Source organism: Pipra filicauda, unplaced genomic scaffold (genome assembly GCF_003945595.2).
Source record: "Pipra filicauda isolate LSUMZ 115617 unplaced genomic scaffold, ASM394559v2 scaffold137_size4652046_pilon, whole genome shotgun sequence".
NCBI lineage: Eukaryota > Metazoa > Chordata > Aves > Passeriformes > Pipridae > Pipra > Pipra filicauda.
This window is the reverse complement of record NW_024103851.1, coordinates 3,451,579-3,468,065: the sequence shown is the minus strand read 5'-3', so window position 1 is coordinate 3,468,065 and position 16,487 is coordinate 3,451,579. Positions and strand designations below refer to the sequence as shown.

Here is a 16,487-nt window from a genome sequence, read left to right as displayed (position 1 = left end):
CGGAAGCGGCTGCTTGTGCAGCAGAGTTAACCAGGTCTGTCTCCCTCCTCCTTTCAAACATTTTATCTGTGTGACACTGCATTTTCATTTTTCATTTTATTACCCAGCATCCCTCAGCCACTTTTCTCTAGAGGGAAGGCAAATGCCCCGTTTTGTTTTCCAACCTGTATTTAAACTGAGAATGACGGGAAGCAACAGGCTGGGAAGCAGAAAGAGAAAAGCGAGCAGCTATGAGTAAAGCAACTCGTGCTGATTGCAACCAGGCTCTTCAGATGGATGAAAAAATAACTCCCTCCCCCAAGGAGATATTTTAATAGTTGAAAGCTAAGAACTTAAGTACAAAGGCTTTTGTTTTTATTGACATTGTAAGAAACATTTTTTCTTTGTTACAAAAAAGCTAAGTGGTTCTGAAAGCAGAAGTACAGTTCATATGTACACAGTGCTACAGACCCTTCAGATCAACCTAAGGCTTGAGAAACATCAGATCATAACTGCAGGTTTATCAAATGAAGACCACTAAGGCCTGTTACAGCTGAACACTATTCCTACCATACATAAATGTATTTACACATTCTCTTTTCTTTTTTCTTTTTTTTTTTTTTGTAAAAAAGGATTACAAGCTTTATAAAAAAAAATTTTAAAAATTGGAAAAAAAAAAAGAACACATTTTTATCTTACACATCTGCAGGACTGACAACAGTGACTGTTCCATAGGAGACATTCCACCAATCCAAGGACAATTACACGTGAATACCAGAGGTTTACAAGACATTTTAGACACTATCAACAGTGGTATGTGCTATTAACTGAATGGCAAGTACAGCCTCATCAGGAAAATTTGGCAACACATCCTGGTCCCTCTGTTTTACAAGGTCAACGCAAAATAAGGCACATATATTGCGAGAATATAAACACTGCTGTTCAGAAGGATGAGCCACTGCAGAACAGGCATGGGTGAGCTGACCAGCCATTTCATCGAGGCGGGGGGAAGCAATGACTGGAAATGAGCAGCCAGCCGGCATCTTAATGCACGCACCATTTGGGGCCATTCTCCCAGGAGAGAATAACGTCATCTGTCATGTGCATGTACTCGGCCATTCTACTCACCAGCAAAGGCCCTGTGGAAGCTCACTGACTTCCCTGCAAACACACCTTTCCTTCACCTGGGTGTAACTGATGGATAAACTCTCACTGGCTACTTCCACTTCATGGAAAGTAAAACTGCCCAGAGAAATACACATGCTTCAGGCACGCTGAGTGTTACTGATGCTTCCAAGGCCAAAAGTAGTGAATATGGAAGAGCCTCTCAGAGCCATTAGAAGTAAAGGTGATTTTAGACTCAGGCTGCAATACTTTAAAAATAGAAAATTCATGATTTTTTTTGTGCATCTTCTAGTACACTCAGATGAACGGTGGGTTTCCAACAGCTATGACAAAAATCAACTGATGTGCCAGATAAACAAAAGCAAGCTTTGACTCTGTAACGAAGAGCAGTTGTAGAAGGGTACCAGTAAACATGTCCCACCAATGCTGGTGGGACTTTCCCCAGACTGCCATACACCGAGAAGGAGGTTGACAAGTGAAAGCTGGTGTCCAACATAACAGACCCATGCTCAGAGAGACCAGTCTACCTCATCAAAACAGAACCAAACCCCAAGATAGCTGGGCTATGATGTATTGCTACCCTCACAGGTACCAAAACAGGTCCTTTAGCATAAACCAGAAAAGCGTGAGACAATACTAAAAACTGAAAAGTGATACATGAACACAAGTGGAACATATGCTTAATGGTGAAAATGACAAACCATTTGTATAAATTCCCCAGGGACACAGTGGAGTCTCTGGTTCTTCACCTTTGCCAAATCAAACAGGATGCCTTTTTGGAGCATGTGGTTTCTGCCGAGACACACTGTTGGCCCAAGACAGGGCTAAGTGAGTGATAAAGGTTTGTCAAATCCAGGAAGGCAAATTAGCTACTCAAACAGTCCCTTTTAGCCTTGAGCAATATGAATGGCTCCTTCTAAGCTCTGATGGATCACATCTGTTAATAGCTTCCCAGCATCAATTGCACCAGCAAATACAATTATGAACTGGAAAATTGAGTTTAAAAAAATAGTTGGGGATGGTTATTTTTTTTAAAAATGTATTGGCTCTATAACAATAAAAGGATTCTCTCCCAAGCCACCTACTCCCAAGCTGGTCATAAGTCTCCTTGTTGAAATTGTTTATAAACACGTACTTGACGGCTTAATAAACAGTCAGTGATTGGTTACCAGGAAGCATCTGAAACATGTCCAGCACAGCCCTTCATGCATCCCTTCATGCCCCAGCACCAGGGCAGGGGCAAGAGTTGTGTACAGGCAGCAGGTCTCTACAGGGCTACCTCTGTACAATGAGAGCGCAACAGGGAGCAGCTTTGTCATGCTGCAACAGCAAACCCATCATTTGCCATGGTAAACTGTGCCCAACTGCCACTGCAGCCCAGGGATCACTGCAGGAGGGCTGTGATAGTTAGTCAGGGGCAGGGACGCTGGAAGGGGAACTGGCAAAGGGTAAAGTGCAGAACAGGGGAATATATGTGCATGAGTCAGGGAGAAAGAAATGCTGGCTAAAGATACAGAGAAAGACAGGAGCTGGATGATGACAAAAGGTGTAGGATATTTACATTTGTCTTGATTTCTGACATCGCAGCTCACACTGCAAATCACTTGGTATGTGCTGTGATAAGCCCAAATACGGCCCCAGCGCTGGACTTCTATGATATTTTCCTACTGATTTACAGCTTTGTCCTCTGACTCTAACAGCTGTTAACAGATCAGTGTTATCTGACAGCTTCACAGAGGTTCCATTCCTACACATTTTCTCAAATGCCATGCTCTGAATCAGATGGTATTTCACGTTTTTTTTTACAGTTCAAAAGAAGTGCTATGGCTTTCTAGCCTATAGAAATCACCTTCTGGTGCTATTTCTAATATTGACTGGGCTAAAGTTTATCTGTATTTCAAAATCAACCACACTCCTCCTTCCCACTGTGTATCTACTATAACACCAGCTCCTTACAGACATCAAATCTATGACTGTAAGTGCCTGGACCATTTACATCCCATAGCTGCACTTTCCTATCAGGATTTAACTAAGAAGTCTGCAAGGGTTGGACCTACACACAGCTTCTAGGAGTGAGTGAACATAAACCTTGGTCTTGTGACTGTTTCCCACCCCAACCTGTTTACTCAGGAGCACTGTGCGTTCAGGGGTGCAGACATGGAGCCCAGCACAGCCAAAAACATGCTGGAAGAGCTAGTGCTCACAGAGCAAATGCCATTCACCTCTACCAGTGAGCAGCTTCACGACCACAGTGCATTGGTTTCAATTTTTTGCTTGTGCAACTGAGCCTGGGCATTGACCCACTGGTTTGTTTTGAAATTAAATGCATGTGGTGTCACCGAGAGAGAGAGAGATTGGCTTGATCTTTCTTTGGTTAGAGCACGATGCTAACAGCACCAAGGCCTTGGGTTGCATCCCTGTACGAGTCATTCACTTGGGAGCTGGATTTGATGGTCCTTGTGGGTCCCTTCCAACTCCGAATATTCTGTCATCTATGAATTTTTGCCGTTCCCCTTATTCCTCTGCTATTTTTAATGATAGTTTAAATTTCTTAATTTTTTAAAGCCTGGACACAGTGGAAAAACACTTAAGATTATCAGATTGCTTGCAATTGCTTTGATTTATTTGGCTAGTCTGAGAACTGGGTTAGCCATTTGTTTTCTACTTGTTCTGCATGACACGACCATGATGCTTTTGAAGCTGTAACTGTGCGTTTTGTCAATGGGCATTTACTTATTTTAAAACATATGATCCATCCATGAAGCTGTATTTGCTAAAAGGGATGTACGACACATTTCTCCTGGCAAAGGAATTGTTACTGTGAATAAGAACCACTGGCTCAGCAAATTACATCTCAACAATTTGCATTAAAAAAAATGTCCCCAGTATGGAATACTGCTATTTTGTTATTTCATTGTATGAAATACTCCATATGACCCTGATTGTATCTCCACAAATGTGGTATGCAATGAGAGGATTATAGATTATACAAGTCACCAAACATACCCATCGCTTTATCATCCAGTCATTTAAAAAAGAAAGCTGAAAAACAGAATACCAAATACTGCAAAAGATGAAAGTTGGACTAAAAATAGCTTTCTGGTTCTCTCCTTCCTCTGAAATAGGTCAAACACGACACAATCTCATATCATTATTCAAGGCAGTGACATCTATCTGTGTGTATGTTTACAAAAACCTTAAAACATTTGCTAGGGATCAAAGGGCTGATGGTTTTAGATTTCTTATTTGCTTGAACCTCCCAACTTCTTGTGCTCCATGACTCTAAAACTGCAGCCTAGGGTGCATGGCAGTGCATTTCTAAACTGGTTGTCCACCTCAGTGTGATGTATACAGTGCATCCAGAGAGGATTTCATCCCTGCCTGCTCACTTCACATTATGCCTGGTTATTTTGTGCCTATATGTTTAAGAGGAAAAGTTGCAACAGTTTTACAAGGTCTAGCTTCGTTTGAGTAATAGAAAATTGCCAAGTCATTTCATCAGACCTTTTTTTACAAAAAAACCCAAAACAAAACAAAAAACATGCACTTCACACGTTTACATTGGTTTACAATTAAAAAACAAAAGAAAAAAAGGAAGCATACAGACATTCAAAAAGGGAGAGAGAAAGCGAGAAAAGAGAGAAAGGGAGGGAATGGGTGTAGCAATACTGATTCAAAACTGAAATGGAAGACAGTTTCTCCCTAGAACACTTTAGGGTTTTCAGAGTCCTTATTCCATAAAAGGAATATACTTGAAACACATCCCATTTAGGTGAGATGAGATTGCTAAAATACATACACAACTAAAAAATACGAGTCTTTTTTTTTTCCATCTGTTATCTCCTAAGGGTTTTTTGTTTTTCATGTCTATTGCATAACAGCAAGAAACTTGCTTTCTTCTGCAAGCGAGGTCAACAAAGAGCTCATGTCCCCAATAGCCATGTTGGTTGTGCTTACAGGCATAGCTGGGAATGTAAGAGATGCTCGGGGAGTGGTGAGGCGTGAGGAATTGCGGGAGACATCTTGAATGATACTTGGGCTCAGCGCTTCCGAAATTAAGCTGACATGGTCCCCATCATCTATGATAGCATCAAAATCAATTTGCACACCCTCTAGGCTGTTGCTGTCAATGCTGTCAACTGTGCTTGACACTTGGTTAGCCCCTGGGGAAAGAAGCTCAGATGAGTTTTCAGTTGCAATCCCCTGTAGCAGGCAGTTAGCTTCCGAACCAAAGAAAGAACCTGTTTTCATAGCTTGGTGGCTAAAGCCTGTGGTTTGGTCATACAACTGACCAGAGTAATTCTGCACGTTAGAGCAGAACTGCTGTGACTGACCTTGCATCTCCATCTTAATGGTGTTTACCCTGTATGTCTGGTTGCCATCACTTATGTGTCCTTGCTGTTGTGACAGGTTGTTTCTCAATACATTTTGCCGTCTGTTGCTGCTGTAATTAGTGCATGACTGGTAACTTTTGGCCACTGGCAAAGTTGAAGGCTGGCTACCAATGGTGTGAGACACTGGTGGACAACTCTGCGATCCTTGATACAGGCTGCTTTGTGAGGTAGGACTAACCTGCCCTAGCATCATTTGACCGGATTGATTGACTCCCTGGTAATGAACACCATCTCCAACTGGTTGGTTTTGCAAATATTCCTGTTCCATCATATTCCTGTTCTGCATCCCATTTGCCATATTGGTGGCTTGATCACTAGATGCCATGGGATGGCTGAAATTCTGCTGGTTCCCACTCACTGGCATGTTACTGATTCTCAGCTTCTGCCCTTGTACTGCCATGCCACAGGAATTGTCTGTTGCCCCAGACATCATTGTTTGCCTGCTAATGCTTTCACTGTAAGGCTTATTGGACTGCACGCTGAAAGAATTACCAGCTACGCTGCCAAGAACCATGTTTTGCTGTAAACTGCAGGAACTATTGTTCTCCACCAGGTTCTGATAGCCATTCTGCTGGGCCATGTTGCTTCTCTCCAGGTTCTGCTGCTGAACCATCATATTGTTATACAGTCTGAAGGCCCGAGCCTGCTGCACTGCTGACCGCTGACTGCATTTCAGCTTTGAAGGAGATAAGTCAGAACTTCCTGAGCTTACTTCATTCCACTGAATGGGCAAGTCGCTCTTATTTGCCTCGGGACCTCCCTGCTGACTGCTTGGTGGAGCGGCTTGGTCAAAGTTACTGGGGTTGTTGTTTCCTAAAACTGAGCTGTGATGCATTTTGTTGCTGTCTAGGACATTGTTCAACAGGTGGTCGTACGTGCCCTGGTTCTGGGAATTCAGATACTGAACCACATCATCTGGCAGGAGATCCTCATCATTCAGACTGCCACCTGCTTCCATCGTAGCAGCCTCCAGGGCGACGTTCTCGCTGATGCTTGGAGGACAGGGGGAGTTGAAGCCACGGAAGACACCCCCTTCAGAACGGGTATAGTTCTGAAGAACAAGGTTGCGCTTTTCCACGGATGGAGGCAAAGTAGGAGGGTTAAAGCTATTAAGACTGTTGAAACGCTGGACTCTAGGGACAGAGAGGTTGTCGGAGGCCATTCTTACTGGATCACTGGCTCTCCTTGTGCCATTTCCTAAAGCATCTTGAGACAGAAAATGCCTCCTGCTGTAACCATTTGCCCCACCATCACTACATCTTCTAGGGGCATTCACTGGAGGCAGAGGAGATAATCCTGACTCCTTGCAGTCACCCAAGAGTGCCATCCTTGTTTTGAGGCTCATCCTCTCCATGTTAGGCAGTGGAGTTGGTGGGGGTCCACCAGTAGCTGCTGCATATTTAGCTTTCAGCCTGTATTGCTGGGCTGGGGTGAGGCTGAGAAGACTTGGCAGGTCATCACACTGGCTAGCTTCACTGGAGCGCCGGGAGGCATCCGTCGAGATGGGGTCATAGGAGTCTGCAACGCTCACGTTCTGCGGTCTTCCCTCTGCCTGTGAGGCATCGCTGGACCTCCGGCTAGAGAAGCAAGGTGAGATTCCAGAGGACCTGCGGCTGCTCAGGTAGGCTGAACTGATTGTGCTAGTATTGCTGTCCCTCCTGTTCAGCATATTCAACACAGTGATGTCCGTACTTGAAAGTTCATTCCTGTTTGGCAGAATAGTCATGGATCCTCCTACACTGCAGCTGCTGTTCGACTGGGTACCTGGAGGTAAAATTCACAGTTAAACAAATGGGCATTACCCAGAAACTGGTACAGAAAACAGCCAGTAAAGAAGTAAGTGCAGTATAGAGGAAGAGCCTGCATCATCACAGCAAATCATAGCAGTGTTCCTTCTTGAAAGAAGTAGGGATAAAAAGTGTATCTTTAGGTTAAAAGCTAATTCAGAGACTCAAGGGTAACAGAATAAAATTTATAGGCCATAGCCACAAACTGTCATCAGCTGGTGGAGTGCTCCAGCCTGCAGTGCAGCTATGCTGACTGATGTGCCAGAAGGACACATTTTTAAGGGAGCTTTTTATAGGCAAAATATAATTAAACAGGCATTTGCATGGAATGTCAAAATACAAAAATTGGAGGCTATTCAAGGTCATTCCTAAGACTTCTTGAAATATTCTTGAAATAACTCCTAACAACTGCAAAACATCTTTGCTGGTTTCCTTGTTTTGTTTTGTTTTTAAGTAAACAGAATACATTTCTCAATTTTACATAGCTTTTTTCGATTGAATGCATCTCAGAAAATATGGGCTGTCACTGCTGGGTGGAGTGCAGAAACCTACGGGCATACTGTAGGCAATGTAGAGGCAGCAGGGACATCCGTTTTGGCCATGAGCAGCTCTCTGTAAAAAAACAACTATGGGTCTTCAGAGTTCAATCTTGCCTTGCTCCCATTCATGGATATCTGCCCTTTGTAGCAGTAGTATCTGTAGTAGCATATGTACAGTAGTATCTATATATATGATTTCTTCTATGTATCAGAACAGGTTACTTAAAGGGAAGCCCAACACTTCTCTGCAAAGGGTGACTTGCACAGGCCTCAATGGAAAGACTTCTGCACAATAAATTGGCCAGTATTTGTTTTGTCTACCTTGCCTCAAAACAGCACAGGATTATGATGACCTTGGGTCTAAACCTTTAACTGTAGGGAACATAGGAATACTTAAAATGTGATGAGTGACTCCCTTGCTAACTCCCGTTCTGTAAAACATGGGACTATCAGACTTCTCTCAGGGCAGGTAGCAGGACTTGCAATCAGGAGATAAACAGAAAGTGATCAATTTACAAACCATTTCACAGCTGATGAGCTTCCTAAACTGTGCAACTCTTGCAAGGTTGCAAGATTGAGCTAGTAAGCAAGAAATTTAAGGACAAAAAGTATTAGCACTCCTCTTATGTGTATCTCACCATTTCCTATGAGAGGCGGCAAGGTTGGGGCTTTGGAAGGTGGAACGGGGTTCAGTCTTGGAAGCATTCCATTAACTTGTTTCAACCTTTCTAATTTCACTTGCTCCATCCATTTGGTCCCTGTCATATTCCTCCTGGCCTGTAAGCCAAGTGCTGTGGTGGCTGTGGAAATGGTAGAGTCCATGATTGGGGTTTCATCGATGACACTGAGGTCTCCTACACTACCACCACCGGTCAGAGTAAGCTCGATCCCATTGTTGGAATAGTTGCTGATGGGGGACTGTTCGCTGCTGCATGTAGACTGACCACCAGGGCTTGGCTGAGATGTCTGTTGGAGAGAAGTAAGAAACAAACGGAAGTGAGGATTATGCAAACTGTTAACCAGAGCACTTGCACTAAGTGAGGTCTAAATGGAGCCAAAGAAAACTAAATACACAGAAAACTTTAGCATTAAATGGTAACAGTGGTTGTTCTTAAAGAGGTTTTCTACATATTGATTTTAACTGCAGTGAATGGCACTGCAAAACACAGACTAAAATCCCCTTTAATACTTTGCTGATAGCATAAATTGTATCTCCATGAGAACTTATCTGAATTATTCCCATAGCTGCTTCTATCATTTCTTGTCATTCATGAGCACATATGGATAGATACTCTACTTTGGGTATGTGCTGTTCCTGACTGAAGCTGCAGCTCAATAAACCAGACCAGAACTCAGACATGTTATGAGGTCTTAATTTACACTGCTAGGCTTGCAAGCAAACAAACAAACAAGACTCCAACAACACTGGAATTTGGTTTTTTCTTTTAATTAGACTTGTGGCCAAAGAATGTAAGTATTTTCCAGGCTTAAGGCTCATTGTTACACGCAGTGGTTGGCCTGAAATGTTGGCATGTGATAAAACAGGGACAAAGCATCAGTGTAAATAATACTGTATCATATTCTCAGCATCTCATGACCCTAGCAGAACTCAGGCCTAACTTATACCTCCTCTTATACCTAACTTACACCACCTCTGCCCTGAATCAAGAAAGCTGATCTACTGAATCAAATCTTTGTTTCATTAGAATTTAAGATTTTAAATGCAAGAATTTAAGTAGACAGTACAGGCTGCTAATCCGCCACAATATGCCTTCTTTCTTAACAGTGTTCCCTGCTGCTCTAGAAGAACTCTTGCTGTGGGGAAACACGGGCTAGATTTACTTTTTATAAAGTTCTCATAAAAGAATGGGAAAATTGACAAACTGACAGACAAAACACAGAAAAGACAGACAGAAGTCTCTGGACTTAATATCTCCTTGTAAGGTTCTATCAGTGTGATCACAGATTAGTGGGGTATGCAGTATCATCTTGCTCCCAAGAACAGTTTCATGTAAGTATTTAACTTTTAGGGTTTCTGATGTGGGTTTTTAATTTTTTTCTGCCACGTCATGATTTTTATGCACATTTTACTGACAAATGCTAGCTAGAATTTCTGAAGCAGCAGTGATGGCTCTCACTTTTAACATCAGTGAATGAAGATTCATGGCACTACTGTAGCTTCATATGCCCCTGAGGAGTCCATTCAGATGCAATAACCATTTTATTATTTCTAACTTGAACGATGATACTTAGAATTTATGAGGCCACACTGAGCAAGTTCATTTCCAAATCCTGCCCATAGCAGATTTGGTGACAAGAACAGAAAACACAGTCACTATACAGAAGAAAGTTTGTGCTTCTGGACAATAGCTCCATGCCATATGGCAGAACAGTAACAGTGGTCAGAAGCCTGTTCTTGTAGCCACATGTCAAGATCATAGTGAAGTAGGGTACAGAAATAAGAGCTGTATTATGGGGAACATGCATTTCTAGATGTGCAATACAGAAAAACAAAAAAGGATGTCTCATCTAGAAGGGAAGGTACAAAGATATTTCTGAAGACATTTCACCAACATAAGCCAGATTTTTCAGATGTCAAGTGTTGCAAAATGCTCACAGGACATTTCAATTGGGAATGCGCTTGATGGATTGCACATTACTAAATAAAGGAATGATTGAACAACAGGCAGAAGGCTAAACTAAAAACATAAATAATGTTGCAATAAGAAAAACAGCAGAAAAGTTAAAATGCCCTCACCTTATTACCCACTGTCCTTAGGAAGTTAGAATAAGACATTTAAGAGCATTAGACAGAAAAGACATTGGATTAGTTGAAAACCAGAAAATATATCTTAATTCATATACACAATGAAAAGCAAGAAATACAGAATTATTTTTAAAATATAATTTTCAGTGAGAAATATTTAATAATACGTAAGCTATCGGCATTAGTAACTCTCCCGTTAATTTTATTCATGCTAAAACTGTGTATGTGCAACACGCCTCAATAATGCTAGACATTTACCTAGCTAAGCAAAAGAGGAATGGATTTTGTAATCTAAGGGAGTTATCATCAAAGATGGCAGAGTTAAGCAGGAGTTAACTCTGGGCCCTTGGAAGTTTCTGAATTCAGGATTAATACTGAACAGTTTGGGCATAAGCCTTAGGCATAACATAGCAGTAACTCATATTTCAATGAGTAATCATTTTGAATTGCAGCGTGATTAACAGTATGAGCAGAATTTGGGCTCGTATTTGTACTCCCCAAGGGTTGGATACAGATGAATCGTAGACCCAGATGGAGAAGAGGATGGAGTGACTGTCTTTGAGAGTATTAACCCTTGTAAAGAGGGCAGTAGGCACATGAAATGCAGGCAAATGGAAAAACTTCTACATTTAAGACAGCATCTAAACAAATGGAATATGGTCCTTGCAACAGTTTAGTGCAATATGTTAAGGTAAACCAGAGGAGACCTGCAGACATTCTTAATTCAACTTTAGTTAAACTTGGATTAGGTTAATTTGGTTAAATTAAGTATCAGATTAACAGAAAGGGTCACATCACAACAGAGATCAAATGTTATCCAGAAATGCCCTCCTGCTGTTTAAGAAAGCCAATTTATCCTGCTTCAGTTTGATCTATGACTGAACAACCTCAAGCCCTGATTATAAAATCTGATTGCTTCCCCAGGTTTTCCATAAATTATCATCATAAATATCATCATTTTAGTCTTTTGGATTTTTTGGGGTTTGTTTTCTTTTTCATTCTGGCTTTGACCCTGCAAGATTCACATTTGCCTTCTTTCTTCTGTAAACAGAAGAGTGGAAAAAATGCTTTTTTAAAAATGAAAAATGTGATTTTCTCATACTATGCTTATTCCAGAAGATGGAGCTTTATAAGAGAAACAATTATTGTGAGAGTTGCCAACACTGCACATACTGCATACTGCACAAACTAGATGTAATCTTTTTATTCGCTATTTCTTAGGCTTTCAAAACATTTTACAATGTAAACAAAAAAGAAAACCTCACAAAACCTAGCCTTGTGAGCCAGAGTTTACAGGCTTGAGCATTTCATAAAGGGGCTATTAACTGGTTGCAAGAAGAAAAACGGCAAAGGGAGTGGCACGGTGTATTGCATACCATTGGTTTTTCTGACTTGACCGCTTTCACTTGGAGGCATTCTTCACGCTTTGAGGTAGTGTTGCTGAGGTCCTTCTGCTCACCAATTGCACCCTGAGTCTGATGGCCTGGTGACCGGGTCTGAGAGTGGCTCCCTGGGTCTCTTGGTGGCGGAGGCCGTGGGTGGATATCTCCCCGCTGCTTCTTGGTGACGTGTGCCTCTGGGCCATGCACGGTCTTCACGTGTTTCCGGAGAGAACTGGGGTCTGTGTAGCGCTTTGTGCAGCCTGGTATCTTGCAAACATATGGTTTCTGACAAGACATGAAAAACACTTAAATTAAATTTAATTCCATGTGAGACTCCTGAAAACTCCTTGGAGCGCAGCTGATGTTAAAGTTATACACTTTCACAGGGAATCTGTTACCTAATTTATGGTCTCTACAGTGACCTAATCATAGAATGGTTTGGGCTGGAAGGGACCTTAGAGATCTTCTAGTTCCAACCCTCCTGTCATGGGCAGGGATACCTTGCACTATACCAGGTTGCTCAAAGCCACATTCAAACCTGACCTGGAACACTTCCAGGGATGAGGTATCCACAGCTTCTCAGGGTAACCAGTGCCACTGCTTCACTACTCCCACAGTAAGAAATTTCTTTTTTAGTTATGTCTAGTCTAAATCTATGCTCTTCTAGTTTAAAGCCATTACCCCTTGTCCTATCAAATTGTGACTGCACGTAGTGAAACCAATTAATTTCCCTTGATTTAGAAGGTACCCATTAATGCTGCATAGTTGACAGAGGACAGAGTCTCTCTGATACAAACTGGCAAAGCTTTCGCTTAGCTTAACAGAAGAGTCAACATAGCTATGGCAATTTATGAAAACTGGACCAATTTTCTTTTGCTGTCCATTGCCCTCAGCAGTTTGATAGCGTTTCTAGTATGCCTAGTACCTACTACTTGACATTCAGAGGCAAATAGCCCCCTTCAAAAGATGCTGGGACATTTTTCAGGCAGAATTTACTGAGGAAGCATTTTTTTCCTAGCTCCTTCAGATAATCAATATGAAGCCAAAGTATAAGATAAGTAACACGAGCATTTTCACTTTGCTGCAATATATGCACTAGTACTACTACTAGCATATGTTGCACTAGTACTATCACTGCTACTAGCATAACTGATCACTCGTTTTTATTAAAAACCATATCCTTTGTCTGTGAATTTCTATACTTCACTAAGCAATGTAGAATAAAGTAAATTCACTGTGTTATAATTTAACAAAGCCTTTGTTCTTGTATTATGAGAGGATTAGAAAGAAGAGTTGAGCACTTCCTAAATCCTTTAATTGCCTCAGGAAGCAAAGTATTGTTCACTCACTTTTATTACTGAATTGTTTCCAAGAAACTACTATTTTAAAGTTTTTTCATACTAGCCCTCAAGATATAAAAAAGACTCTCATGCAGAGTTCCTCAAAGCAGTTTTCTGTCTGCTTATACATGGCACTGTGGAGTCTTTGACAAATAGCCATCTTCATAGCCATCTAAGCCTGCTTCCACTGACATCAGTGGAAAAAAACCTCCCATTGACTTGAATAGGAGCAAAAATGAACAATTTAAAGTTGATGCTGACTACTGAGGCAGGTTTTTGCAAGATGCTACAGAAGTACAAGTCACTTAGCGCTCTTCTACATGTGCAAGGCATATCAAGATACGTCAGCTGTTTTTAAAGCTCTCTGTATTACCTACATACAACCAAAATGGCACTGCAAGCAAGTGCTGAAATTTGGTCTGTGCTTTTCATGGTATTCATGGCACTCCACCAGTACACATTGCCCTAGAAGATTAGCCTGTTTCAGTGTGAAGTAACGGTGAAGGAAATGTGGGTGCACCTACCAGAAATGATGTGCAGAATAAAATATTTCTTGGTGACTTACTGGCTGCCGCATGAGAGGAGCCCCAAAGAAAAGATACAAGGACTCCCTGAAACAACATCTCAGCCTTGGCCATATTGATCACCATAACTGGTCTACTCTGGCCTCCAATCGGGAGGCCTGGAGACACACCATCTATAACGCAGTTGTCTCCTTCGAGAACACACGCAGGATCACTCTCGAGGAGAAAAGGCAACGCAGAAAGAACCGTGTTTTGCAGAATATACCATCTAAAGAGTCTTTCTGCTGTGTCTTTTGCAATCGGATATGTCTGTCACGTATTGGCCTCATAAGCCACCAGCGTGCCTGTAGCAAATGTGGATAGAGCCTTCCCAAATCTTCGTTCGCAAAGCCTAGCCATGATGATAACTGTTAGACACGAAATTCTGATCTTAAAACAGAGGCAGTACAGGTCACACTGTTAAGTTTGAGAAGATCTGACTCATCAACTAGGCAATGCACAGACTGGTTCAGAGTGAATGAAAAAAAAAGCTCAGTCAGCTACTGGTAAGACTTGATGAGCTTCCTTGGTGACACCTTGCACCTTGGTGACAATTTGCAAAATCACTGCAGGTCTTCAGTGCAGTTGTTAGTTGGGCTGCTGAGAGCACACAGGGCAGAGACGGGGCAAACTCAGAAATGTGCAATGCTCTCTGCTTCCCTTGTGACTGAAAAGATGCTGCAGGGACCAAGGGACTGGAAGAAGATGAATGCTCTCAGGAGATCTGCCAGCCCTAGTGCCTGCCTGTGACAGAACTGACAGACAGCCAGGGAAGGATACAAGCCTTTTGGAAATGGATATAGCTGCTATTGTATGTCCTGCCCTCCCAATACTCCTAGATTTAGGCTAGAAGTGAAGCAGTATAGGGACAGGTCAAGGAGGAGAGACTGAGTTCTGAGATGGGATGTTGAGATGATGTGGCTCCTTCTGTAACCTGAAATGGGGCAATAAAACAGGGACAATGCAAGAAGATGGTGTGACTCCTGAAAGAGGAGCCAGCAGTTAACAGGAAACACACGATATTAAAGAGGTGTTACACCGAGAGCTTGGGAAACAGCTGTGACTGCCACAGCTGGTTTGTTTTAGAAAGACCAAATTCCCTGTACTGCATTCCAGTCCATCAGGATGGAAAAAGAGAGTGAAAGAGCCCAGAGAAAAGGAAAAGGTAGAAGTCAGAATTTATAGGGCAACTCAACTTTCCAAACACTTGGAGAACATGACTGTGGAGCAGCCCATAGGATGCTGTGAGATGCTGGGGAAGCTGCATCCCAGCAGACGTCTGGTGTCACCACCCACAGAGGCACTTATAAAAATGACCCATGGCCTCTCCAGGTGTGTATGACACATTGTGCTGCTAAGAGCCATCTAGAACTTACATTCCTTTCAGGTTGATGAGGGTTTCTATACCTGTCCTCTGCAATACCTTGCTATGACCACACTGTAAGTCTCTTCACTGACAAATCTTATTATTAACATTTTGGAGTTGTGCTTACTTACCTCATTGGAATGAGTCCTGTTTTGGTGCTTGGCCCTGTCGGATGCATTGGAGAAAGCTTTGTTGCAGCCTTCGTGTTCGCACACATACGGTTTCTCTCCAGTGTGAGATCTCAAGTGCGTTTTCAAGTTTTCTAGTCTGGAGTAGGCCTTTGTACAACCTTCAAACTGCATACAAGAAATAAATCTGGATTAATTTTTAATTCTGGACTTGCAGGAAATGGTAAAATCTGACTTGTACAGGTTTAGAAACTTTTCAAGCCTTCATAACCTTGTCCAATGTAGTTTTGATTTGGCAGATTTTAATTTACTCAGGTAAACTCTGCCACAGCTCAAGTTAAAATGCTTTCAACATTATGTAAAACTTCTCTTGCAGGAGAGCACAGTATTTGTGTACTAAGACAGAAATCCACTGCAAAGTCATTAGGAGGCTGGTGGCCAGCAATAATATCCAGCTCTTTAGGAGAAAGGGATTTTAAATAATTATGTAAACTGAACTGTATTTCATAATGCCTTTTAGGGCTTCTTTGTACTTTAAACTTGAGGAAGTGGGCCAAATTATCCAGTGAATCCCTCCCTCCTCAAGTTCTTGTCAGATGATGAAGCAGATATGGTAGTCTCTTCCCCACAGGTGCCTGACAGACAAGAGTTCAGGGAGTGCATTACCTGTACTGCTCTGTTCTCTGCACAGCCCCAGCTCCCCTGTCCAAGCCTAGAGCTCAGACCATTTACTCACAGTGCATTTGTGTGGCTTTTCCCCTGTATGTCTCCTCATGTGGACCACCAGCATATACTGGGCTTTGAATGGTTTCTGCTCCCGGGAACAGTCCAGCCATCGGCACACAAACTCCTTCTTCTCCCCGTGTATATGGTCATTGTTGATGTGCTGTTTGGGTAAAAATGATATTACAGTTTAACAGAAATGTAACAGCAGCAGCAGCCTTACTGTAACTTTACATTGGAAGAGCACTGGATACTCAGGTGTGAACCAGGACCCTGCAGCACTAAAAGAGTAAGAAGGTCATCTGCACTCCCAAGTGATCACAGGGTTCAAATTATAGATACCACTGGAAGTCTGCTAAGGCCCATGAATCTGTTCCTACTGACATCAAGAGGC

The 16,487-nt window shown here is 42.2% G+C and overlaps 1 protein-coding gene across 3 annotated transcripts in view; it reads right to left on the bottom strand.

Annotated features, from left to right (window-relative positions):
- Positions 1-332: 332 nt before the first annotated feature.
- The window catches only part of GLI3 (GLI family zinc finger 3), a 210,038-nt gene continuing 193,883 nt past the window's right edge, over positions 333-16,487 (bottom strand). For all 3 annotated transcript variants that reach the window (XM_027710129.2, XM_039378407.1, XM_027710130.2), the window contains 5 exons: positions 16,107-16,256; positions 15,374-15,538; positions 11,968-12,258; positions 8,463-8,790; positions 333-7,262 (listed from right to left, as the gene is read on the bottom strand). In XM_027710129.2, the coding sequence (XP_027565930.1) occupies positions 4,972-7,262; positions 8,463-8,790; positions 11,968-12,258; positions 15,374-15,538; positions 16,107-16,256 (3,225 nt within the window). In that variant the 3' untranslated portion in view covers positions 333-4,971. The remainder of the gene's footprint in view (positions 7,263-8,462; positions 8,791-11,967; positions 12,259-15,373; positions 15,539-16,106; positions 16,257-16,487) is intronic.